Source organism: Lygodium microphyllum, chromosome 5 (assembly GCF_053477565.2).
Source record: "Lygodium microphyllum isolate KBCC chromosome 5, Lygodium_microphyllum_v1.1.10, whole genome shotgun sequence".
In the NCBI taxonomy this organism is placed as follows: Eukaryota; Viridiplantae; Streptophyta; class Polypodiopsida; order Schizaeales; family Lygodiaceae; genus Lygodium; species Lygodium microphyllum.
Window position 1 is genome coordinate 5,187,389 of NC_141139.1, and position 27,707 is coordinate 5,215,095.

The 27,707-nt window shown below is 40.7% G+C and overlaps 2 protein-coding genes across 2 annotated transcripts in view; both read right to left on the bottom strand.

Moving 5' to 3' along the window:
* Window positions 1–3,638: 3,638 nt before the first annotated feature.
* The window catches only part of LOC148035469 (Phosphoglycerate mutase family protein), a 31,160-nt gene continuing 7,091 nt past the window's right edge, over window positions 3,639–27,707 (bottom strand). The window contains exons 2-5 of the mRNA XM_087677423.1: window positions 5,779–5,878; window positions 5,508–5,687; window positions 5,195–5,312; window positions 3,639–4,259 (exon numbers count right to left, since the gene is read on the bottom strand). Coding sequence (XP_087533549.1) covers window positions 4,185–4,259; window positions 5,195–5,312; window positions 5,508–5,687; window positions 5,779–5,878 — 473 coding nt within the window. The 3' untranslated portion in view covers window positions 3,639–4,184. The remainder of the gene's footprint in view (window positions 4,260–5,194; window positions 5,313–5,507; window positions 5,688–5,778; window positions 5,879–27,707) is intronic.
* Window positions 17,052–27,682, bottom strand: LOC148035470 (uncharacterized). The gene is made up of 4 exons (XM_087678787.1): window positions 26,718–27,682; window positions 26,436–26,533; window positions 24,673–24,897; window positions 17,052–17,383 (listed from the first exon to the last, which is right to left on the bottom strand). The coding sequence occupies exons 1-4, from the start codon at window positions 27,665–27,667 to the stop codon at window positions 17,052–17,054; spliced, it is 1,605 nt and encodes a 534-aa protein (XP_087534913.1). The 5' UTR covers window positions 27,668–27,682.

Sequence of the window (27,707 nt, forward strand, 5' to 3'; positions counted from 1 at the left end):
AGGAAAGCTAGATGATATTATCTCTTTATCCTTCTAGATCTGGGTTCACAAGTGTGACCTCCTAAATGCAAATCTTTGAGTTCTTAGCCCAATGTTGGATGCCGTTCATGCATAGAGTGGTGACTTTACTAGATGTATATGTGAAAGTTCACCCTAGGACTCCCATTGAGGCTAAAATAGATGTGGTGTGTATGTGGTTGAGATTTCTCCTTTAGGGGGATATGAGGCTTCCATAATTAGTATCAATGGGAAATAGGATGAAAATAAGATGTTAGTTTTAGAAGCCACTTTACTTTTGTTGTTTCATTTCATTATTTATTACCTCTAGAATATTACTTTTTTGTAAAGTTCACAATGTGTGTCATGTAATGCTCAATTATTGTTTGAGTATTTAATGTCAAGAATTGTGTTATTAAAATATTATACTTTAGATCGTAAAATGTTATGACCACCTATAAAGCACATCCATTAACCATTGAGGATTGTACACGAAGAAAGATGGTCCCATATGTGTCTTATGAAAGAACCATGCCTAAATAGTCAAAGTCACCTACAATGTCAAGGAATCCTTCCAAAACATGAAATTTGTCATATTTCATCAAACCTATCAATGTGGGAAAGGTGGTAGCTTTCACAAAAATGGAATGTAGAACAACATGTTATTTGAAGATCTTCCATTCCTATAAATAAAAAGAACATGAATGATCAAGCATAGAGTAGAAATACATGTTATTTGAAGATCTTGAGTTCATATCAATAAAATGGATATCCAATGTTATTTGAAGACATTGAGTTTGTATAAATAAAATGGAGGTCCAATTGTCAAAAATAGAGTAGGACATTCCCAAGGACATCGAAGATGCAAGAAGAAGATTGGTAGCAACAAAAAAGTTACTAGTGTAAGAATGAGAGTGAGGTTTTGACTCTGATACATTCTCATGTTGGATCAAGAACAAGATAGCTTAGGATGGTGAAGTGATAAAGTGACCTCTTTCTAGTCATTCCAAGAAACTTCCGTGTTATATAGAACTAGCTCTATGTATGGTAGATCATAGCTGATAGTATGCAAAATATGCCTTCCGTAGCATGCTTATCTCTCTACATGTTTAATCTAGCTCTAACAAAGTTAGTTGATATCACTAATACAATTGCAATGCATGAGAACAAGTGTCACAATGCAACCTTCTAGGGCAATGAGTTCAGCTAGCATATTGTGTGATGTTGAATTGGATATCCCAAGGCGCTTTTTCTAAAGAAAGAGAGAGGTGGAGCATGAAGGAGGCAATTGCAATGCCACGCCTAGTGAAGCATTACTAGGCTCATGAAAGAGCTAATTGCAATGCTATGCCTAGTAAAAGCCATGTTACTTTGGAGGGACTTAAGGATATGGAGACTTTTAGGATGGAGATGGGATGAGCTTTTACAATAAGGTTGCTAGGAATGGGCAGGGTGGCATCAAAAGAAATTTAAACGAGTCTAACATCGGGAATTTTATTTTGTACATGATTTGTGAGATTGAGAAGTTCATTCTTAAAAGTTTCGGGTCACTACCGACCCGTCATCTTAGAAGCCGAGAACATCATCAAATGAAGCGAACAGTAAAGACGTCATTGATGAATGTTGCATTACTTCCACGTCCTGGTAGGAGTTATGCATGTAGCATTTGGTGACCAACATGTCTCTCGGCCTATCAAGCCTTGAGAATCGACAGTAAAATTGCTGAAATAAGGTCTACGCTGTCAAAACAGGCATCATACGCTGTCAAAACCGTCGTCCATATACTAATAAACCCTAAAATAGAGATAAGTTACATCGATCAAGGAGACGTACCTGTACTTGCTTCATCTTGTACGAGCTCCGTCCAATGTTATTCTGGGGATTGATGGGGTCCTCGATGCAGAGCTGGCAAGCATGATTAGCTTACAACTGATCTACGTCTGAGTCCTTGAAGAAAATGCCTCCTTGGCGACCATTCTCAGCATCCTATAACAAGGCACAAAAATTAACAGTTTATTCAACGATATTGGACAGTTTCCTCATAATTATTCGATCTCCTTACCATGATCAATACTTATTCTGATTATAGTCATACCTACAGGACAACTTTAGATTTTGTAAAGTCGAAGTGGAATCTATATGTGTATAAAAAACCAACCAAAAGAGAACTTTCTAGGCTAGGAGAAAAGAGAACTTTCCATTCTTCTCCATCTCACTTTATGCATGCCAAGCGAGAGACAATTATGGATGGCTAACTAACTTTGATTTTGTGCCATTATAGGGATGCAAGAAATTGAGGACGACTAAGAACAATAGCACCCTACTATGTGATAGTACCATGGGCTTCCTAGACAACATCATGGTCAACAAGTGACCAAGAAACAATTCCTTGCCATCATGGTCATTATCTATGATAAACCCAAGTTGAATTTATGAAATGCTATTAGGACTATTTAAGAAATGACATTATTGGTGAAAGCTATGACACACACGTACGCTAGAGCAAAACTAAACTAATTTGTGAGAGCTTGCTCACCCAATTGGGTGCCAAATACATGATTGATATGTAGCTTCGTTTTTAGGTTTACAAAATTTTATTTCCATTGCTAAAAGAGACATGGGAAACTTTACTCATCAAAATGAAGCCTATAGCCATATCTAACTATGAACCAATGGAACGTATTATGAAGCCAGCTCGTATGAGAATACATCAAGGATGCAAGGTTTACATGTCATCATACTATCATTGTCAAGGCTATGTTGATTTGTAATTCATATTAAGAACTTGTCTAAATGCAATTGAGTCAATTTTGTCACATGGAGGTTGTTATTGTTAATGAGATCAACAATCATTAGAACAAACATATTAAACTCTATGTAAACCCTAGATCGTTAGGAAATTGATAATATGTGCTAGAAGTTTACAAAGTGGACTATAGGGATTCTCATATCCATATCTCAATCTCATCATGGATGCTAGTTAAAACCTCTTCCTATGTTTGCACGCTAATTTTTTAAAAAAAATACTCCAATGACTCTTCTTGTGACATTGCCATCGTACTAATATAACTCTCTTTAAGGTGCATAAATGCATTTCTTGTTTTACAATATGCCCCATCAAGGGATATATAATGGACGTGCTATAATTAGTTGACATGCACACTTGACAATGTCATGCCGCCAAATTAATCACTTTACCAAATCAGAAGAACCATCCCTAATGAATGTCATGCCTCCAAATTAATCACTTTATCAAATCAGAAGAACCATCTCTAATTATGTGTTGCCTCCAAATTAATCACTTTATTGAATCAAGAGGACCATCTCTAATGATGTGCCTCAGAGATCCATCTCTACTGATGTGCTGCCTCCAGTTTAATCACTCCATTGAATCAAGAAAACCATCTCTAATGATGTGCTGCCTCCACATTAATCACTTTATTGAATGCCTCAAAGTGCTTCAACAATGTGTTCTTGATTGGCATTGTTACTAAAGAGTCCTATCTAAGTCTGAAAACCCTCATGTATAACCTTTACTATAGGAAAAAAAGAGGCCTAATATACTGGCATGGTATAACCTTTACTCTAGGGAAAAAGCAGTATAATCTACTGACATGGTAATCCATATAGATAAGAGAGAATTCTAACAATTTGTACCTCCTCTTACTTTGCTATGGTAATTTTTACAACTTTTGAACTGAAAGGCACATCAAATAATCCACATTTAAGCAACTTTGGAGACGGTAATTGATGACGAATGGAGCCAAGATCCTTCTAAAGTACGCATTTCTAAAGATGTGTTTATGCATAGATGCAGAACTGCTGTCCAATTGAACTTACAGGTGCTTCGAAAAGTAGAAAAGAGGATCATAAACTAGGATTGAGGGAGGTGAACTGCTCTTGCCCTTGAGGTTCAGATCCTGCCCCCACGGCCGTGCATGCATGATAAATCATTTTGCTCTTCGTTTTGCAAGATTCAAAATAAAGGGGCTTGTACAAAGACTTCCTGCACACAAAGCTCCGCTTATATGTTCACCATCGGAATTCCTACCACTGAATTTTCTATCTTGGGTGCCTGCGCGAGCAAGCTGCACTTTTTCCCGCATAAAATATACTTAAGCACTTATTTCACTTCCAAGTTCAACAAATTTCACAGCGATTTCCGCGGTAGTTGAAACCCAAAACCTTTAAGGCTCCTCGAACTCATCAGGCTTTACAATGCTTGATAATTTCCACCCACCAATACCTGACGAGCTGAATGCCTGCCAACAATCCAGAATATATCACTTCATCTCTCTCTCTCTCTCTCTCTCTCTCTCTCTCTCTCTCTCTCATGAAATGAGCTCTGACATTCAAACGTTTGTGCATTTACGCAGCCCAGGTTCCATATTGAACCAGAGGGAGAACAGGCCAATAAACTCTCGTTTACCAAACTGGAGGCAAGAACATGATGAGCTGGCCTGCACAAACTGACTCGTTATACAGGCACAAGCCAAATCAATGCATCCTTCCATGAGCTAAAAGACACCAGACATTCAAATCTTTGCCAAAGGAAAAACCACACAGCCAAACCATCTTGATAATTTTTCCTTTCTTTCAGAGAAGTGATCCTGAAAACACAGCTCATCAGTGTGTCTGAGGTCAACCCAGCAGGCTCAGCCAGAGCCAACTTTTTCATGACCAAGCAGACACACACACCAATAAGAGATATTCCACAGCCACCACCAAGTAGTCCCTTATGAGTCACACCAGACTGCCTACGATCTAGAAGCACTGTACAATGTAAACGAATAAGATGCCTACCTCACTCATTACCAGTCACACTAGGTAACCTATACAGGTGTTGAGCCCACCCATTGGCATTGCCTCTTTAAAAGTAAATGTATGCCAAGGAATCATATAGCAATGCAGATAACAACCTAGAAGCATACAAAACACGGGATAAAGATCACACCAAACATAGACCTTTCAAGATATCATGACCCGATGCCTATAAAAACAAGTCAAAGGAGACAACAACAGGTACTTTGACCTTATTTTGAAATTCAAGGGTCAGAAAGCACAAACCAGACATCATAGCTTCTATTAATCCTATCCCCATGGTATAGGAGACCCATCTTTTATAGATCTAGGACAGCAACATTATCACTTGAACCTTTTCAATGGAGCTAGATAGATGACATTAACAACAGCATACCTCTTGCCATGAATGGCCTTGTGTTTCGAGCAAAGCAGCATTGGCAGTCTTAAGCTCCACAGACAGTCCGGAAAATATGCTAGCTGCCTCTTCCCAACCCCGATTATGCCCCATACACCTAGGTAGATTCCCAGGTACATGTCAATCAGGCATAGTGAATTGACCATAAGCAGCTAAAATAGGAGACATCTTACACCAGCATCAGCAAACCAGCTGCATGTAAAGATGTGTAGCAAGATAGTAGAGCAGTGACACACACACACACACACAAAGAGACCAATGCATGAATATGAGCTAAACTGGCTAATCTTACATAACAGTAAGAATGTCATCTCTTGCATATTTGCACACGGTCTCCTGCAAATGCTGTGCAGTTTGGCCATCCATAGCAGCTACAGAATAAAAACTCCCCAAAAAATGAACTTCCACATCTGCCAATTCAGGTATATGCTCCTCCATGATTTCAAGCGTCTCCCGTGTCCTGATTGAGTCACTGTACCACCAATTATAGCAATTTTAGTCTACAACATATAGATAGGAAAAGCGCACAGATTAAATTTTAAGCAAGTGCCCTATTAACTAACCTGCAAAGAATAAGATCAGGCAACCAGCCCAACAGCCGCAGCTTGCTGGCAAGGCTTGCTGAAGCTGAGCGTCCCTGCTCATTCAAAGGTCTGTCATGGTCTGACATTCATCACCTCATCAGCAACTCTATGTAAAATTCAAATTCAATTATTCAAGTGAATACAGGCTCTCTCTCTCTCTCTCTCTCTCTCTCTCTCTCTCTCTCTCTCTCGTGCACGCACAAGCACATGCACATAATATAACTACATACTGTAATTTGTAAAAGTATGGCAAACATTAACAAAGATGTAGTGTACGACAACATGTAGACTGCTGTCCAGGCTGAAAACACAGATGCTGAATATGTGTGTGATGACATCAGCAGCCAAATGACCTCCAAATGTCAGGCACGAAATGCAGGTACAGCAGCTCAATAACAACCAGCAGCAATGAAACGCTGACCTGATCTGGAAGGCAGCAGCTGAGGAAGGTGTCAAGGATGCTGGGCAGCCTGGGACTGGAGTAAATGCAGCAGTTGGAGTGCTGGAACATGTTGTCAGGCAGTACACAGCCTGCAGGAGGCTACACTGCAAAGACCACATGACGGCAGGGGCAGCACTCATGAAGGCTTCAGCAACTGAGATCCTCTCCAGGAAGGAATGTGGACAGCAGTGGAAGGTGAGAGTGCTGGAAGTAGCTGGCTGAAATGTAGGAGATTAAGGATGCACAAACACAAGATTCCTACTTACAAAGGACTTGAGGTGCAATTGCCCTACTAGTAAATATAAAAAGCCTCCCCTTGCTGTTAAATGTACACCATTTCTTTTTGGTAATTTTGCATTAATTGCTTTGGGGGACTGTATTTAGGAGACTAAATTAGAGGTTAATGCACCATAATTATGATTGAGTGCAAACCGTAATATTAGGGGCTCAACACCTCCTCTCGCCCATAAAAGGATAAGCCACACCTCCACCCTCTTTTCATAGCTGAAAGCTCCCATCAAAGCAGCCACAGCATCAGATAATGGTGTTGGGTACAGAGCTTGAGAAGATGACCAATGTCTAGCAGATGGAACTCCATGGAGGGGTGTGTGTGTGTGAGAGAAAGAGAGAGCTTGCAAGTACACTAACTGTAAGAATGAACTGATAATAATAACTGATGGTGAAAGTACAGCAACTAGGGCCTGATTATATGGGCTACATTGTGTACCTAACCTTTTGACCCCTATTTAATGTTGGGAGGTGTAAAATGTGTTCACACCTTTGACACGGATATAGGCAAACATACACATGTAAAGTGTCTTCACACACAAGGCAAATACCTAACAATTCCCTTCAAGTCATGGGTGGTTGAACCCATGTCACGAAACATAGAGGAAAGAAAATGGGAAGGTAAACTTGGAGAGGCAATGTCTAATCCCATACAATGATTCTCAAGAGGAGATCCATAAGTGAGAGAGATGCAACATGAGCTAGGTCATGACATGGTCTACTAAGAAGCTCAAGGAGCCAAAGGAGGATATGGTTCAAAGGCTAATCAAAAGCCAGCATGGGTCAAAGGCACTATGCACATGACTAGAGGTCGAATATGTGGGTATAGCTTTCATGCTTAACTCAAAAGTCGTGTAAAGTGATTACAAACCCCCTGAAATATAATTCCTTTGTGAATCACATGGATAAATAATTAAAAAGAAATACAACTCATTTTGGATTAAAATCCAAGTAGTGGACCCCACACAATTATTAAGTGAGGGATAGGCCTTAGCACATACATGCGCATGGCCAATGTCTAATTCCAATCACCAGAGTTTTTAACTAACTTTTTAATTATATTTTTTCACTTTTAAATATTTTTTAAAATTTTAAGATTTTTTATGGGATTAAAATCTCCCCTCAATGCTATTAAGAAAATCATGAATCCATATCCGCCACTTGCGACAGCATCACCAAGCGCAAGACACTTTCTGTGTCATCTTTCACTTGATGTCAAAGGTGAGGCCCTCCAATTTTACATCCTTCGACATCTGAATCAGCACTAGTAGCATTTGTCACAATGGTTATGAGGTGACCTAGTGCGAATGCACTAAGGGCACTTTGGGTTTAAGGCAGCCAAGTCCTATTTAAACGACTCAAGGCCCTATTGTGCACATTCATCATGTGATTACTACTCTTGGACTCCTGGCCCATTGGCCGATACATCTGTACACAAGATAGTGTGGAGTGGTGGTATGGGATGCCAACCATTGGGTTGTGGTTGTGACTTGGAGTGTGGCTAGCTCCTAGGCTCATAGGTAGGCCCGTTTGGCTCCATAGCTGGGAGGTGAGTATGATGTCCAATCCCTATTATTTGTGGATATGGCTTGTGTCATGTCTCGTGTGCACGTTGGATTCCCTTTAATTTATGGATATGACTTGTGTTGTGCCTTGTGTGCAGATTGGATCCTTTGGGAACATTTTACCAAGACAATTTGATGGAGGTAGGTGCCAATGTGAAAAGCCCAAATTTTTGAAAAAGAAAATTGAGAAATCTCGATTAAAAACTCATGGCAAGAAGTTAGGCACACAAGGAGCAAATGATATGACTAATTCAAGTCATCACGTGGTAGGGCAACTCTACATCCTTAGGCGTGCATCTAATGCATGCCAAACAAGTAAGTTGTAGAAGTGTGTACAGGTTTGATGATGAGGTGGATTTTGGGGCCCGAGCATCTTGTCCTCCTCCTTTTTCTTCTTTTTTAGCTACTACTTTCCTCTTCATCTTCTTCTTGTGTTGTTGGGCTACATGCATAGGGCAAAGAACATAGAAGGACAGAGGCTGCATCATGGAGGATTGGGAGGAGCTACCAAGGCAACGCAAGTGTCGGATGGTGAAGGCAATGACCACGAGTATCTTTCTGTTCTAATTGACCTTTGGATGATCAAATCTAGCTCCAAATTCAATTGGATTGGTTGGTCCTTGAAGTCTCTAGCAACTCCTTGAACTCCACCTGCTAATTCCAAGTAATATGCCTTCAATTTCCTAGCATGAGACCTGCGGTGATTGCTAAATCCTAATTTCTACTGTAAATTAGGGTTTACAATAGCAAAAAACATAGTTGCTATTTAACAGGGCTTGAAAAAGGCTGAGATTTGCTAAGGGATTTCTTATAGAGGAGAGAAAGCTTATGAGAGAAAATTTCTTGATTTCTGTCACAAGAAAGTATAAGGACCAGATATTGTTTGCTATGAAACAAGATTAAATGCTATTTCCCAACAGCCTAGAGGCCTCAAATGGGTGTCACCCAGCCTCACATGGAATCGTCAACTATTGTCTTCTTTGTTGGAGTTGTTGGCTACACTAGGAAACTTCCTGGCTAGCTGGAAATGGCCAAAACTTGCTAGTACTTGCTTAACACCACTCTCTCCTCTATCAATCTCCACAATCCATTGAATGGCTAGAATGACTCTCCACTAGCCTCTAACAGCCTTTCCTTCACTTGCATGGGAAAGTTTTGACAAGTGGTAGCATGTTTTGCCACTTGACAGCCTTCTAATTAGATTTTTTCACAATTTTCAACCATTTTATATTCATTTCCAAAATATCAATCTTGAAAATTAATTGAATTATTAATTGTTGCTCAAAACTAATTTTACTAGCCAACAATTAAATTGGCCCATGCCAATTTGTCATCCAAGTATTCTTGAGCATTTATTAGCCGCTAAACTGGCATTGATTAAAAAATAAATGCCTAGTTCTTAATGCCACCACTAACATTAATGGCTAATAAATTGATCTACACCAAAATCTATCACCAAGTACCATCTAGTACCTATAAGTACAAGGTATTCCAACTTTTACCTTTAGCACCCACTAACTACTTAGGGTTCTTGGCCCATTATTGTGGAATTACTAGCTTGCACATCACATGCAAGTAATACTTAACCAAATGCTAAGCGAAACATCAAAATTTCATGTCCTTGTGACATACCTCCCCCTTGAAATCCTTGCAATCATTCCCAATTGCACCTGCAATGTTACAAAACCAAATAGATACTAAATTGGAAAAAGCAAAGGTATCATAATCAAAGAACATCAGTCGTTGCTATTCTCCTATGCTATTGCCCACCTCAGTGAAATTTCCAACCCACATAACTAAGTCATAACTGACTAAAAAGGAACTCTAACTAGGTGTTAAAAACACTTGGGACAACTCTATAAACTCTAACCAAAAGTGTTTTGACCAAACCACCATAGTAAAGCATAGACTGAGCATCAACCATGGCTGAACTATCAATGGCGTTAAAAGACACATTGCTGTCCATAAAACCAGCTGTATACCACTCAAAACTAATGATCATATTTTTGGATTTTTTTCATGCCTACACTCACACGAGTATTAGTGATAGGGCACTTTTTACTCTCCATAAGAGAGGTTTTTCCCCCAATCACATTATTTTTCATCTCTGTATTTATGTTACACATTTTGGTCACTTAATGCACATTACACATATCTGTGTGTGACTGCACTTTAAGTCACTTAGACAACCCTAAAGTCTAAGGGTTGTACTTTGTACTTTGTACCTAGTACCTCACTAGTAATCAATCAAGTGTCGAATTGTGACAAACTCTCTCTCGTCTGTCGTGTTCCCTCACTCTGAAGCTGAGCTGTTGTCTGTCATCGCCAACAGTTGGTATCAGAGCTGGTTTGCGACTTGTCAGCTGCCCTATCTCAACTGCCACCACCCTACAGTCAACTGTTGCCACTTTGCAGTCAACCACCGCCCTGTGCCTGGCACCGCCAGCAGTTCCACCTGCCAGCTCCACCCGCCCTGTATGCGACAACTCTGCAAGCTGTTCCACCAACTACACCCTGCCATTCCTGCGTGGTCTCTGCAATTTGCAGTCGAGTGCCACGTCAGCATCCTTCCGGCTCTGCAGTCATCGCCTATAAATCTGCTGAACAATCCCAGACTACCACATCTTCAGCTACCACAAGTATATTATATTATTTTATTCAGAATATTAGAGCCAAAGCAAAGGGCTTTTGCATGAAAAGGCCAATTTCTAGATCAGCAAGTGCTTTAGTGCACAAATTACAAAAATTTGCAGGCACTTGGGTCAGCAAATTTGGGGCTTTTGTATCTTTGGCAAACATTGGCACATGTGACTGAAACTATGCACATTGGACGGTTAAATTTTGGGGCTTTTGTATTTTTAGTGCTGCTAAGCACTCTTATTGCATTGGGCAGTCACATTTAGGCAATAGTGGTCAAGTGGGACATGATTTAGCCCATGCAAACAAAGTCATTGGGTGGATGTTACTTCATCACCTTCATTGATGACTTTACACGTATTTCTTGGGTTTATTCATTGGTTAAAAATTCAAAAGTGTATGATGCATTTTTTGCTTTTACGGAACTTGTGGCAAATCAATTTGGCTCTCAGATTAAGACTCTCCATTCGGACTGAGGGGGGGAATATATGTCTTTCTTTTATTGAATAATTTTTTGAAGCAAAAAGATATTGCACATCAATATACTACTGCATATAATCCACAGCAAAATGGGGTTGTAGAAAGAAAAAATCGGTCACTCATGGAGATGGCTAGATGTATACTGAAAGCTAAAAAGTTGCCACAAGCTAAAAAGTTGCCACATGGATTTTGAATGGAAGCAGTTATGTGTGCTTGTCACGTTTTGAATAGGTGCCCTACTAAGGCATTGAAAAACATAACACCTTTTGAGGCTTGGAACAACCGTAAACCTTCAGTTGGTTACTTTCCAACTTTTGGGTGTCTTGCATATGCTCATGTTCCCAAAGTACTAAGAAAAAAGTTGGACAATAAGGCTGTCAAGGGCATATTTGTGGGGTATAGTAGTGAACACAAAGGATACAAATTGTACGATCCTGTTTCCAAGAAATTTTTTGTCAATAGAGATGTGATTTTTGATGAAAAATCAAAATTACATCTAGTTGGTTATGACACATATCAGATTGCAAAAGATGTGTTTGAAGGGTTGCTACTTATATCTTTTGATGATACAACTGGAGCTTCATTAAATAAACAAAAGATTCCGCCGGCTACTCCATTAAATTATGCAGAAATTCAGCCTATGGCTGATCTAAATATTCAACAAGATGTTGAATATTAGGTTCATCAAGAGTATGTATATAATCAGGAGGCTAGATATATACCTAGATGGTACTTGCAGACTCTATAAGACAGTCATTTGGATGCTCCTCTTATTGGTCGTACTCGAAGACAAACATGTTTGCATGATCATGCTAATACTATGGAGTTTGATATGGCAACAAACACACTTGATGATGATGAGCCTGATTCCTTTGAGGATGCACAACAGAGTGTGCATTGGATGGCAACAATGCAAGCTGAATATGATTCTATCATGAAGAATCAAACATGGGATTTAGTTACATTGCCTATTGGAAAGAAAGCCATTGGTACTAAATGGGTCTATAAGCTAAAACGAAAAGTGGATGGATCCATTGATAAGTACAAGGCCAGGCTTGTGGCAAAAGGCTATGCGCAAAAGAAAGGTATTGATTATGAGGCGACATTTGCTCCTACATCCCATATAACCACTATCAGGTGTATGGTTGCGTTGGCTGCCCATTATGGTTGGATTGTGCACCAACTTGACATTAAAACTGCATTTTTACATGGGGAACTTCAAGAAAGAGTGTATATTCAGCAGCCCATGGGTTTTGCAATTAAAGGATCTGAGCACTTGGTATGCAAGCTGAAGAAGGCTTTGTATGGTTTGAAACAAGCTCCACGAGCTTGGTATGCCAAAATTGAAGCCTTCTTACTCAACCAAGGATTCATTAACAGCCCATCAGAGTCTACTCTTTACGTATACAAAGAGGGGGGATCCTTGCTGGTCATTTGTCTTTATATGGATGATCTTCTGTTCACAGGGCCACATGCTGGTCAAATTTCAGTATTTAACAAAAATTTGCAGCAAACTTTTGATATGTCAGATTTGGGGCCTTTGCATTACTATTTGGGCATTCAGTTTATTCATGATACTAGAGGCATTGGATTATCACAGTCCAAATATATTGGCAAACTCTTTGAGAGATTTGGTTTCTAGGATTGCAAGCCAGTAACAGTAAGCACACCGATGGAGACTAGACTTAAGCTGCCTTTGCTTATGACTGATATATTTGGCATTCATATATATGCTACAATAGTTGGATGCCTTATTTATTTATGCAACAGAAGGCCAGATATTCAGTTTGTAGTTTCAGCCTTAAGCAGATATATGTACAGCCCACGCATGTCATAGTGGCAAGCTATGAAGCATGTTTTCCATTACTTGCATGACACTAGGACACTTGGATTGCTTTATGTTAAGGGGGGGCCACTACAATTACATGCTTACAGTGATTCCGATATGGCTCGAGATTTTGATTCACATCACTCTACTAGTGGCATTTGTTTCTTTCTTGGCTCTTCTTGCATCTCTTGGCTTAGCAAGAAACAATCCACTGTTGCCCCATCGTCTTGTGAAGCTGAGTACAAGGCAACTTTCACTACTATAGTTGAATGTGTATGGTTGAGACGTTTGTTGGGTGATCTTGATGTATTTGCCACGAAGCCTACTTCTTTGTTTACTAATAGTCGTAGTGCCATTGCATTGGCATAGAACCCAGTGTTTCATGCATGTACGAAACACATTGAGATACATTATCACTTTGTCAGAGAGGCTACATGTAGGGGATATCAACCTTGTCTATTGTCTTACCAACAACAATGTGGCAGACATCTTCACCAAAGCTCTTCCTCGCAACAAATTTGAAGCATTTCACAAAGCTTTAAATTTGATTTTCTTTGGTGGATGATCCTTGTATGCTGATCACTTATCACTCCAGGGGGGTTTGTTGGGTTTTACTCATGCCTACGCTCACACAAGAGTGCCAATGATCCGCACATGGGACACTAGGAAACTTTTTACTCTCCATGAGAGAGGTTTTTTCCCCCACTCACATTATTTTTCATCTGTGTATTTATGTTACACATTTTGATCACTTACCGCACATTACACGCATCTATGTGTGAATGCACTTTAAGTCACTTACACAACCCTAAAGTCTAAGGGTTGTACTTTGTTCTTTGTACCTAGTACCTCACTAGTAATCAATCAAGTGTCGAATTGTGATACACAATCTCTCTCGTTTGTCATGTTCACTCACTATGAAGTTGAGGTGTTGTCTGTCATTGACAACACATACATTAAAAACCAGCAACTGATAACCAATCTTTGATGATCATAGTCTGATGAAACTATACAATTTCAAACCTGCTATGAAAACCATACCCTTCAGCATACCAACTATAATGACTAGTATACTGAATAGTGATCTCATAGCAAACAATCTCTTAGCAAATAGTATCCTGGATGCATGTTGAATCTATATACTAGACTTGTCCATCACTAAAGGAGTGGAAGTGCCACCTCCCTCTTGTGCATTCGGCAATGCTCTACACCATCTAAAGCTCTGTTGAGCCTAACTGAGTCCCGATCCAAGTTGGCTCTAACCAAAAAGCATCAAGATAAAGCTACAACAACTGAGAATATTCTGCCAACTCTCTCTCTTTGATCCATTTGTATCTATCAATAGGTGAAATTGTTGGTAGTCATGTGTCTTGTATGGTCATCTCCTACCTGTGAATCTTGGCATCCCAACCTTCTACCTCTACTCCAACGGTTACCCATGAGCCAATGTTCCTTCATATTGTTGACCTAAAGGGGCCTTCTTCAATGGTTGGCTCGTCTTCAGAGAGGCCTTGGCTGGTTGATAGTGAAGCTTCTAGTCATATGACTCCACGAGGTAATTTGTTGTAGGATCTATGCCCTTCTGAGGGTTCAATCATTGTTGGTAACATTGCATCAGTGCCTACTTGTAGTGTTGGTACTTTGCCTTTATTTCCCAACCACGCTTCGCGCCTCCTTTCACAAGCCCTTTATGTTCCAGACTTGGTCTTTCCACTCCTCTTAGTTTATGGCCTTACTAGGCTTGGTACCCGGATTATCTTCACCAAGCAAGCCGTTTCTATTGAGGATTCTTCTACGAGGGTTGTTATCGCGACACGTTGGTAGTAGAGTGGGCTTTACATGCTCCATCCCCCTTCTCTTATATAGGGTCCTCCAAGGCAATTGTCTATTGCTATACCCATTTCCGCTTATGCACCATCTATTCCACAAGTTCCTTCCCATCCCCCACCCTCTCCTCCGATGGTTCCCTCGTACCCCCATACCTTTTAGAGGGGGACAATCTTGGTGATACGGCTGTGGATTCCCTAGTCTCCAATTTTTCAGAGGGGATTTCCCAAGATCGTGAGGAGCTTCTTTATCTGTAGTCTACATCAATAGACTTCATCGACATTGATATTCCTCTTGCCACCCCAAGATCGGTTTCTTCCTTGGCCTTGTGCCACATCCAGGATCTAAGAGGGGGTGTTAGAAGTCATGTTTGTCATGCCTTGTCATCTCCTACCTGTGAGCCTTAGTCTGAATCAGACGAGGACTTTAAGAGCTCTAACCTGTCTGTCACTTGTTTTGACGAAGGAGGTAGCTCATTCTAGAGCACTCAGATTATTGCCTTTCAGTGCATTTTCTCCTTCAGTCATGATTTTATATGTGTTTTCCCTGCATACAGCAATTTGTCTCACCTACTGGACATTGTCCACCCTTTCCGAGATTTGTTAAAGATTTTCTCGCATTTTACTAGCATTACACGTTGGTTGGCCATATTTTGGCCCCAGATTTCAGGTCAGCTAGATTTGGGGATATTTGGCTATTTATAGCCTTTCCCACTCAATTGGTAGATCATTCATTCATTCATCTTTCTCCTTCCTTGACAAATGTACACTCCAACTCCGTTATCTTCCTCCATCTCTAATGTTGCCATCATCATTTAGCCTGATCCAATGCCCTCACTGACGCTGTGGGCTGCCTGTAGGGACTGATCAATCCTCCTCCTATATTCATCACTCTTTCCTTGTTCAGTGCAAATTTCTTTCTTTTCTTGCAATCTTCCTATATTTTTTTGTCTGTGTTCATATTCCTTCTTTCGTTGTGCATTCTCACAAATCCTTCGTAATAAGTCCAACTATCCTCATCCTCTCATCCCCTTGCTATCATCTAACACCCATACTAATGTATAGAGCTGCGTGTTGGGGCTGATTGTTGCAACCTTGTATCCTTCAACCATTGCAGTCACACTGTTCCTTCTCTCACCTTCATTCTCCTTCTCTCTTCTCTCCATGTTCACTTTCCTTTCCCTTGGACACTCTCACAAAAACAATACTAAAACTTCACCAACAAGCACATGCAAACTTTACCTCTAATTACACTGGCCACAAAGGCTGCACTAAGTTCCAAGGCATTATTCCTTTTGGATCAAACAAATCCTTGAAACTTTCACATTGCTGCAATTCTAACTTAACCAACATGAAACATCACATCTAGTTGACTAGGCCCTCATGTGGAGCTAACATGCTAGGAGCACTAGATGCATTACGAAACATGTTTGCATACTTTGAACTAGTGCAATGTGACTATGAATAACAGTTTGCATAGCAAGATACATTTTGCCATACATTCTAGGCATTTCTAGCTGCATTTTTCCTCATGCCTAGCACTATGTAAAGCATTTTCATGATTGGCATTAGTACCATGAGTTCCAAACACATTGGGATTAGCAAATGCATTGGGTTTTTCATTCCACTTGCCATACCCAAATACATTGGGCCTTGCATACCATGCATAGGTGGCTGCATACCAAATAAATTTGGTCCTTACATCCCATGGCTGAAGCATTACCAGCCATTGCTTGAAAGATGAAACCACCTTCAAAGTACCCCAAATTACCCACATTGACATGCATGCCTTGCTATCCAAAAAGCATTGGATTGGCACTTCCAGGTTGGCCTTACATATGCATCGATTGCTCCACTAGCATCATTTGCTTATGCTCATTACTCACATTTGGAACATCATGATGGTACATCGCACTATCTTGAAGCTCTAGAAGACTATTTCCTCTTGTTGCTTTTGCTGCCTGTTTTACCCAGTTCAAAAAGCCCATGAATCAAATATCTTTTGCCAATTGCACAAACATTTCAGCTACTATCCTCAACTGATCTTTAAATTGGTCATTGAATTCCTCTTCCTCTTGCTGGTCACCAGCTTAAGGAGGCCTAGAAGGATCCATCTCTCATCCAATTCCCACATTCTCAGCTTGTTGCGCATGTTGCGTGCCATCATGATGGTACATCGCACTATCCTAAAGCTCTAGAAGACTGTTTCCTCTTGTTGCTTTTGCTGCCCACTTTAACAGGTTCAAAAAGCCCATCAAACGAAGATCTTTTGCCAATTGCACAAACATTTCAGCTGCTATCCTCAGCTGATCTTTAAATTGGCCATTGAATTCCTCTTCTTCTTGCTGGTCATCAGCTTCAAGAGGCCTAGAAGGACCCACCTCTCGTCCAATTCCCACATTCTCAGCTTGCTGCCCATGCTGCGTGCCTTGTCCAAGATCAGGTATTGCATTTCCCCAACACTTTGTAAATTTTTCAGATAGAGAGGCATCATCTCTGCTAGATCCCATCTCCCTATCTAAAAACATTCATTCTTGTGGTAATGTTCACTGTTGGCCTATGATGGAGCAATTGTACGATTAATTTAATGAAAAATGAATCAGAATGAAATAATTAATCGATGCACAATGATACTCAATCACAAATAAGAAGCAGTGTATTCATCAGTGAGAAAGAGCACATTGCACAACGCTCAAGGCGATCACACTAAATAATGCCACACTTATGTGCTAATGAGGCACAAAGTGTCGGATTATCATAAAGAAAAATCCTAACGGCTTAACCATCATAGGAAACCCTAAAATAAACCCTAACCCTAGTGTCACTTAGTGCCTAGGACACTAGAGGCAACAACCACATTTAATAATAGTTTAAATGCCTAGGGAGCTTGGATTATGGATCAAAGGGCATCAACGTGTAGGCCACGAGATATCCTACAAACCCCCCCTCCATGAGATGAGCGAATTGATCTGGGAATAATAACAAAATCCTAGAAAATAAAAAGAAATATAAGGTCATGGTTGCACAAGTTCATCCAAGTGGATATAGCAACCTATGACGGTACAGAGTATGACAGATCATGGAACAAATGGAATCAAGTTCAAGGCTTGCCAAAAAGCCTAGATCTTTGGTTGAGGAAGAGCCTTCGTAAAAAGATCTCCCAAGTTGTCTTCAATGCATATATAAGACAACTCTATTTCTCCAACTAACATCCACTCACGAACATAGCGGTAATGAACTTCTATATGCTTTGTGTGGACATGAAACATTGGGTTCCACACAATGGCCAAAGCACTCTGGTTGTCGGTGAAGACAAGTGTCACAACTGTCTGGTGCACATGAAGATCTACAAGTAACTTACGGAGCCAAACACACTCCACTCTGGCTATGAACGTTGCTCTGTACTTAGCTTCACAACTCAAAGTAGCAACTGTAGTTTATTTCTTGCTGAACCAAGAAACAAGAGATGTATCCCAAGAAGAAGCAACTGCCACTATGAGAGACATGAGAATCTGAATATCCAATCCAATCACTGTCAAAATATCCATGCAAAGAGAGTGAAGAATTAGCCTTATAGAAAAGACCAAGATCTTGGGTATCTTTAAGATACTAAAAGACATGCTTCACTACCAACCAATGAAGTGCCAAACAGCTATGCCATTGGGTTCCACACAATGGCCAAAGCACTCTGGTTGTTAGTGAAGCCAAGTGTCAGAACTATCTAGTGCACATGAAGATCTGCAAGTAACTTATAGAGCCAAACACACTCCACTGTGGCTATGAACATTGCTCTGTACTTAGCTTCACAACTCGAAGTAGCAACTATAGTTTGTTTCTTGCTGAACCAAGAAACAAGAGATGTATCCAAGAAGAAGCAACTGCCACTATGAGAGACACGAGAATTTGAATATCCAGTCCAATCACTGTCAAAATATCCATGCAAAGAGAGTGAAGAATTAGCCTTATAGAAAAGGCCAAGATCTTGGGTACCTTTAAGAAACTAAAAGATATGCTTCACTACCAACCAATGAAGTGCCAAACGGCTGTGCATAAATTTGCTCAGTTAGGAGATAACAACCTAAAGACCGGGCCTCATGTGACATAGATAATTCAAGCATCCAACAGCTTACCGATATAAAGTAATATCAAAGGATCCGCTACCATAATCAGAAGTGAATTTGAAACCAAGCTCCAAGGGAGTAGACACGCGCTTCCAATCCTCAAATTTGAAGTGCTGAAGAAGCTGTCCAATATACTAGAATTGTGTCATAATGATGCCCCCCTCAATGGTGGCAAATTGGATACCCAAATAATAGTGAAGTAGACCAAGATTTGTCATGGCAAATGTTTGCTATAAATCAGCCTTAAATGCTGCAATTTAACCAGCATTGGTCCACGCAAAAAGCATGTCATCAACATAAAGCACAAGAATAATAAAATCAAATCCTTGATGTTGGATGTAAAGAGTAGCCTCGATAGGGCTGAAATCCAAAATGTAATAGATGAGAAAGTATGCGGGCATACCAAGCCCATGGAGCATGCTTTAAACCATACAAAGCCTTCTTGAGATGACAGACTTTATGCTCAAAGCCTTTAGCTGCAAATCCTAGAGGCTGAGAAACATATACCTCTTCAATGAGATATCCATGGAGAAATGCCATCTTGATGTCCAATTGATGCACCTCCCAATGAAAGTGGGCAGCAAGGGCAATAATACTCCTAATGGTAGTTATGCAAGAGATAGGGAAAAAAGTCTCCTCAAAGTCAATTCCTTGCAGGTGGGTATAACCCTTGGCAACAAGGCGGGCTTTGTACTTGTCAATAGAACCATCTGTCTATCTTTTAATTTTATAAACCGATTGGTACCTATTGCACACTTGCTGTGAGACAAGTCACATAGCTCCCAAGTGTCATTCTGATGGATGGAATCAATCTCTACCTTCACTGCTTCCATCCAAAGATCATCTGGAAAAGCATCTTTATAACAAAGAGATTCTTCATTGCATATTGTAGCCACCAATGCATATGCAAAAAGATTACCTTGTTCTTTATGAGCAAAGGCTCGTGTGCAAGTAGCCAAAGGAAGAGGCTACTTACTACCTAAAAGAGTGTCTAGCAACCAGCAAGGGACTCTTTAAGGCTACTGAATTTCAGCCCTTGTATGCTCCAACTGATCAAGAATAGGGGGCTGCTCTTCGAACAAGGTATCATGGTGCTTTCAGGGCTATAAATCAAGCTAAATAGACTGTTGTAATGGGTCTATAGGTGGTGGAAATGAGGGCTGAGAAGAAGTATCAGCCATGGGACCATTATGGAAAAGTAGCAATAGACTGTCAAAGATGTCTAATGCATCAATAATAGACTAGTTTTTACAATCCAACAAGGGGTGAGGAGCATTTTCAGCAAAGATAACATCTCTGCTAACAATGACCTTGCTTGTAGAGGATTTATACAAAAGGTACCTTTTACTTTCAGCAATAGATCCAATAAATATGTAGCAAACAGCCTTATCGTCCAACTTATGCCTTTTTTAAGAACGCACATGAGCATATGCCAATGATCTGAGAGTCTTTATATGGGAGAGAAAAGGCTTGGAGCCAGTCCATGCCTTGTAAGAAGTCATGGTGCGTAAAGCTCTTGTGGAACACCTATTCAAAACATAAGAGGCACATAGAATAGCATCGAACCAAAAAGAATTAGACAAACTCTTACTCTTCACCATGCATCTCCATCTCCATGAGTGACCTATTATTTCCTTCCGCTACTTCATTTTGTTGTGGGAAGTAAGCAACAGTGTATTGATGATGAATATCTCGAGATACAAGATACTCTGAAAGCTATTTGAAAATATATCTACCCCCCCCCCGGGTCAATGCGAAGGGTCCGAATGCGAAAGCCACTTTCGTTTTTCACCATGGTAATAAAAGTCTTGAAGCAAAAAAATGACTTCAAACTTGGATTTCAACCCTACGCAAGTGAATCGGTATTTGTCATCAATGAATGTGACAAAATATAGAAATCCACCAATGGATTTGGTCCGTATAGGACCACAAACATCACTATGAAGGAGATGCAAAATAGTTGGCAAATGAACATGAGAATCCTTAGGAAAGGAAAATCAATGCATCTTACCAAGTAAACAACCATAGATGTGTATCATGAAAAGATTCCTTTGTTAATAAGGCACTATCAATAGGATTTTCAGCAAGTTGTTGATCATAAGTGATAGAGGCCTTTAGTGAGGGTGTCCATCAAGACAATGGAAGAAGAAATCATATATTGCACATCGGGGGCCATAAAAAATTATACACATCTTGAAGTTGAAATGGCTGAAATGGAAATAAGATTCTTTTTGATATCGGGCACATAGAGAACATCATGCAATCTCAAAGGAGTACCCAAGACGAAGATTATGGATTGCTAGTGGCTAAAATTTTAAGTCTTAAAGCAGTAACATGTTCTTTTGTATGCACTTGGTGAAGGTCTCAATAATCTTAAGAAATATAACAAGGGGTTGTTAAGAAACCCTTCACTCGCAATTTGCGTTTTTTGCGTTTCTGCGTTTTGTGTTTAGGGTTTGCAGCCCCAAAAAGGGGCGCCATCCTAGACTGACTGTGCCTATTTATAGGCAACTCTCTCATTCATTCCTCACGGCTGATTCATTCAGTCCGTCACCTCTTCTCTCTAGCCTCTCCACTACCCTCACACCCCTTCAGGAGGACATTGTGGTTTGTGGTTCATGGCTGTCTTCATCATCTTCCTTGTGCTATGGCACCCTTGTTCCCTTGTATCACATTCACTACATGATTCAGATCTTCATCATTCCATTCATCAGAGTTTCTTCTCTCTTCTCTTCTCTTCTCCATGTTTGCCGAGTTCATTCCGTGTTCCTCCCCGCAAACCCTACTATCTCGTTGGTACGTCATCTTTTGACATGGTATCAGAGCCGCTTCTGCTCAAACAGTGGCAAAGATCCTCCACTCCAGTGAAGGCAAAGACCGGTGGTGGATTCGGCATCCACTTCTCTTCTTCCGCTGCATCAAAATCTCGTTTTTGCAAGTTTCAGGTGTTTTTAGCTTACTGCCCACACCCCTTTCGCGGAGGACATCGCAGTCTCAGCTGTCCCTTACTGTTATCTACAATCTGGCGCCTGTTTTCAGCCTTCCACCCGCAGTTTGCAGCTGTTTACAGCAGAACGATTGTTGCTGATCACTCTCCATTTAGAAAACAATCTCGTTTTTGCAGATTTCAGGTATTTCAGCTTGTTGCCCACACCCCAAATGCGGAGGACATTGTAACCGGCCTGTTCACTGGGAAGGGCGGTAGTGTACAACCAAAATATATAAATGTTTTCACCCAATTCACAGTCGCCCACTTTACCTGAACTTAAAGACACAGAATCAAGAAGAAATACAGGAAGCTAGAATGCTCCTGTTGCCACACAGACACCCTATTGGCCCCTAAGCCAGGCGCCCCTTGCGGTATTTCTTTATTTTTAAAGTGAGAAAGTACAATGGGCTGTCTTTCACCTATTCTGGGTGAAATTTGCCAGCATAACAATACAATTACTGGCCCAAAACAAGTTAACCAAGAGGGGAAACTTTGCCCAAGTCTGAACCTTCTGGTTGGAGTGCAAAATTGACCATTTCAGTCTGCTGTAATTACTGGTTCAGACCTGTTCTGAAACCTGTTTTCAACTCATATTGTTCCCTGTACTGTTCAGCCCACTGTAATTACTGGTTCAGACCTGTTCTGAAACCTCTTCTCAGCTCATATTGTTCCCTGCACTGTCCTGCATCATCTGTGCCAAGTGCCCCTTGATTCTGACATCAATTGGGCTCTGAATTACCCTCTGAACAGTCCAAAATCTGTACTGATTTAGTGCCGTTTCAGACACTTGCTTGGTGAGGTTACCACCCTCACCTATTCCTGCTCGTGGGCAGCAAGCAACTGCTCCTGTTCCTGGAGAAAAGAGGCTCTTGCCTCATGCAAAAACAGCATATTCCACACAGCTGTACCTAAATCAGAAGAAAGGCCCTTGATTCTACAGCATAACCATACTGTCAGGGAGAGAGAGAGAGAGAGAGAGAGAGTAGGAAGCAAGCTCAAGCCTCTGTGCATCATGGACAAGGTAGGCAAGCGCTCAAGAGCTCTCCATCTGCGGCTATCCTTCTCAAATGAGCCCTTCTAAGCCCAAGAACTGCACGCCAGCCCTCTTTAAAAGAGGTAAGTGCACACATTTGTGCCAAGTGGCAGCATTGTAAGATATTTCCCGTTCTAACCTTCCGGTTTAAAATTCTCCATTCTCGGTGCGAAATTTAACCTCGGCACAAACCAGAGGATTAATCCTCGTGCAAAAATGAAGAAGATGACGTGAACGGATTCTGAGGTCCAAAAATAGTAACTCCCTAAATTTTAGGAGTTGCTTCCATTGCATCCCACTAGTCTTCTGACCATCTTTGCAGACTAAGGCTACATCCAAATTTGTAATGTAGCTCAACTGAAAGTGAATTTCCACTGATGACCCCACATGGACTAATCTCTTGAAGATTTGTCCATCTTCACTTTGAACTAGTCTCTTCCAGGCTAGTTCTTCAACACACTTGTCCATATACACTTTCACAAGTCTCTTCCAGACTTGTCAATCTACAGTGCCATCAGTCTCTTCCAGACTTGTACTGGGCCATAACTGTCCAATCTTGACTCACTAGACATTCCTGTCCGATTCACATACTGGCCATGCAACTCAGGCATTTAGATTTCAAGAGGGATCCTTCCAAAAAGAAAAACCAAATAAAATAATAATAAGGAAATCAGCAAAAAGATAATAGTTGTCACAGTCTTGTGACATACCTCCCTCTCGAAATCGCAAACGTCCTCGTTTGCATGAATGTCATACATGCTTCTAGCTAACCCAGTGAACTTACACTTGGCAGCACATGTACAACACATACATGCTATCAATCAACATCGTGAACTGAACACACTGTTAACACATGTATGTTCTAACTATGAAACATCGCAGACTATCATCATGTGACTCCACATCACTGTTTCCAGATATAGTGGCCGGTACACCACAATGATATCCCCATAGTGGCAGACTCTCATTTGATGACTCCACATCACCCTGACTAGAGATCTAGTGGCCGGTACATCAAAATGATATCCCCACTGAGTCAATTCACAGAATACATGCCCGATCAAGTAACCATTGTTACAACATGTATTCAATTCAATAGAAGTAAAAACTGTATTCTTGCAAGCAATACTTACTTCTTTAGCACTGAGAAAACCATATGGACACAATAAGTGTTAACTTGTACAAAATCTGTTTCTGTACATAATTTCTTTCTTGAGCAATTGTCACTTTGACAATCTATTTTAGCTTAGAGATACAAGGGGTCAAGGTAGGTTGCAAGCGAAATGCTTCACAGTAAAGTTCCAACACATTAGGTGACTCTGCAAGTTCACCTTCGTCCATCCACTTAGCATCTATAGCTGGATAGTTCTTAAACTTAACCAAATACCTTCTAGCAACTTTGCCTTTCACTTTCCTTTCCTTATGTGCCAGTACCTGTTCTGGAACAAGAATTTCATCAAGTTCCTCAACTTCAGGTTATTCCTCAGCTGGCATATGTTCTGGCACATTACCCACATAAGGTCTAAGAAGACTTACATGGAAAGCATTATGAATCTTCCAATTGTCAGGCAATTTCAGCCTATAGCTGACATCACTAATCTTCTCTGTTACTTAAAAAGGCCCATAGTATCGCATACTAAGCTTAGTGAAAAGACTTTCCTTGCCTTTCCGCTTCTTGAAGCGCGCCTTTTCAAACTGCAACAGTACCCAATCACCAAGTGAAAATATCAATTCACGACGGTGATGATCAACAGCTTTCTTTTGCTTTGCCTGAGTCCTTTCAAGGGCATGCTTAACTTTCTGATACATTTCACCCATACTTTGCACATACTGATCTGCCTGAAAGATCTTATCCTTTGTATGCAGAATGGGAGAAACCTTTTTACCACCTTCAACAATTTCAAAAGGGGCTTTGCCTATTGACGAATGCACACTATTATTGTATGCATACTCGACCAAAGGCAAATACTGCTCCCACTTTGACTTGTGCTCTGACACATAGCACTTAAGCAGATCCAAGACAGTAGAATTTGCCTCTTCTGACTGTCCATCTGAGAACTTAAGCGTTGTGCCCATGTTCTCAAATATGCCTCTCCAGAATAGACTTGTCATCCGTGGATCACGGACACTGAAAATAGACTGTGGCATACCATGATACTTGAAGACATTGCACATAAACAAACGTGCCATCTGATCTGGTTTTATCTTCTTCCTGACAGGAATGAAATGAGCCTGTTTGCTAAACCTGCAAATAATAGTCCATATCCCATCATTTCCTGTCTGTGTCCGTGGAAGATCAAAGATAAAATCCATAGCTATGCTTTCCCATGGTTTATCCGGAATAGGCAATGGCTGTAAAAGCCCTGGTGCTTTTTGCCTGTCAAACTTGACCTTCTGGCAAATCAAACACTGCCGCACAAAAGCATCCACGTCTCTTCTCAAAGTAGGCCAATAAAAGAATGTCTCTACTGCTTTGACTGTTGCATCAATACCACGATACCCTGCATACGGTGGAGAATGACTCTCTATCATAACTTTCCGTCTCAATGGCATAGTCACACATAGTCTACCATGCATCAACATGAAACCATCCTTGAGAAGATAATGCTCATGATGTTGTCCATTGACAAGCTAATCAAAGATCCTTGCAAAATCTTCATCATCACCATACTGTTCCTTCATATCATCAAGCTCGTGATGATAAGGAATTGACACAGCTGAAATTTGTGGCTTCCTTGACAAAGCATCAGCCACAACATTCTTTTTGCCTTTCATATGCATAATCTGAAAATGGAACATTGATAAAAAGTTTGCCCAACGCATATGCCTTTCTGACAGCTTAGTCTGAGTTAAGAAATAACGCAATGTCTAATGATCTGTCTGGACAACAAAATCTGCCCCAAGTAGGTAGTGTTTCCGACAAGAAAGCGCATGAATCACAGCCAGCAATTCTTTCTCATAGACCTGCATAGTCTTCTCTGGCCCTCGCAAGATTCTGCTTTCATAAGCCACTACCGGCCATCTTGCATTAGCACTGCACCAATGCTATTGCCACAGGCATCACATTGGACAACAAATGACTTCCTAAGAGTTGGCAGAATGATCACTGGACTAGAAGTCATCTTTTCTTTAAGAAGATTAAAAGCTGAAATCTCTTTCTGTGTCCACTGGAAAGAGACTCCTTTCTTCTGTAAAGCATGTAAAGGTGAAGCAATCTCTGCAAAATTGCGAATGAACCTCCTGTAGTAAGAACACAAACCCAAGAAGCTTCTAACATCATGGACAGTCTTCAAATCTGGCCATGTTCTAATTGCTTCAACCTTAGCAGGATCCATTCGGACACCATCCTTTGACACTATGTGCCCTAGGAACTGTATTTCTTCCAAGAAGAACTCACTCTTCTAGCCATTGATAAGCGACCTATTACTGCAAAGCTCATCAAAGACTGCTTTCAAGTGTTCTCTATGCTCCTGTTCATTCTTTGAAAAGACAATCATGTCATCAAAGAATGTACCAACAAACTGCCTGTATGGATGAAAAATCCTGTCCATCATTCGATTAAACGTAGCAGGAGCATTAGTGAGTCCAAATGGCATTACCAAGAACTCATAGAGACCAAACGTGGCTAAATGCAGTCTTATGCACATCCTCTTGCTTAATCCTGATCTGATGGTATCCACTCTTCAAATCTATCCTGCTGAAAATTGACGCTCCTTCCAAACGGTCAAGGATGTCGTCAATTCTTGGAATGGGGAACCTGTTCTTGATGGTACTCTTGTTCAACGCACGATAATCTATGCACATGCGCCAAGAGCCATCCTTCTTTTGCACTAAGAGCACTGGTGAGCAAAAGGGAGATGAACTTGGCTGAATTAGCCCTTTTTCCAACAGCTCATTCACCTGGCTCAATATCTCTTTCTGTTGGGCTGCACTAACCCTATACGGAGGTCTATTTGGTGGGCTACTGCCTGGCACCAAATCTATTGCATGATCCTCAGACCTCTCTGGTGGCAACTGTGATGGTAATGAGTCAGAAAAACAATCACTGAACTGAGACAAGAAAGCAGACCTGTCTCTATTTAACATAGAGAAATTAGACTCATCATTATCCTTGACATCACGTGCAAAAATCAAGTACGCAGAAAGATGATTCTTTATTACAGATGTAATGGCAGAAGCCGATACAACAGGTACAGACTCTCCTTTAAGCTTCGCATCAAGCACATGAGCCTTTCCCCTATGTTCCAAAGTCAGTGTCTTGTTAAAGGCATCCATCACACCATGCTTTCTGAACATCCATGGCATTCCCAACAAGACATCACAGCCTTCAAGTGGCATGATATAAAATTCTTCTGCATCAACATAAGACTGTACATGAAGACGCAGCTTTCCAAGAATGGGTGTCACAGACTCTGAGTGGCCAGGACATGCCAACCCTGCCTTTGCTGTGTAGCCCATCTCATCTGCTCTGATGACCAAAGTAGAAGCCAACTCTGGTGAGATAAAGTTTGCCTTAGCTCCTGGATCAAAGAAAATGAGTACATGTTGATCCCTAACTTTACCCCAAGCTCTGCAAAGCTCATTAGCATCCGAGTGTGGCTTGTCTCCCAGCATATCTGGCACTAAACCTGCTGAAGGTTTGGGCTTCTTTCCTTTCATGTCCTCTTTATCATCATCAGCTGATCTTTTATTCTTGTCC

Coding starts and splice junctions, on each gene's coding strand:
- LOC148035470 (XM_087678787.1), bottom strand. CDS start 27,667: ATGAAAGGAAAGAAGCCCAAACCTTCAGCAGGTTTAGTGCCAGATATG. Junction 26,534..26,717: donor CTTGACCGTTTGGAAGGAGC/GTCAATTTTCAG, acceptor TCATCCATACAG/GCAGTTTGTTGGTACATTCT. Junction 24,898..26,435: donor AGTCTTTGATGAGCTTTGCA/GTAATAGGTCGC, acceptor AAATTGTTGAAG/GTGGTAAAAAGGTTTCTCCC.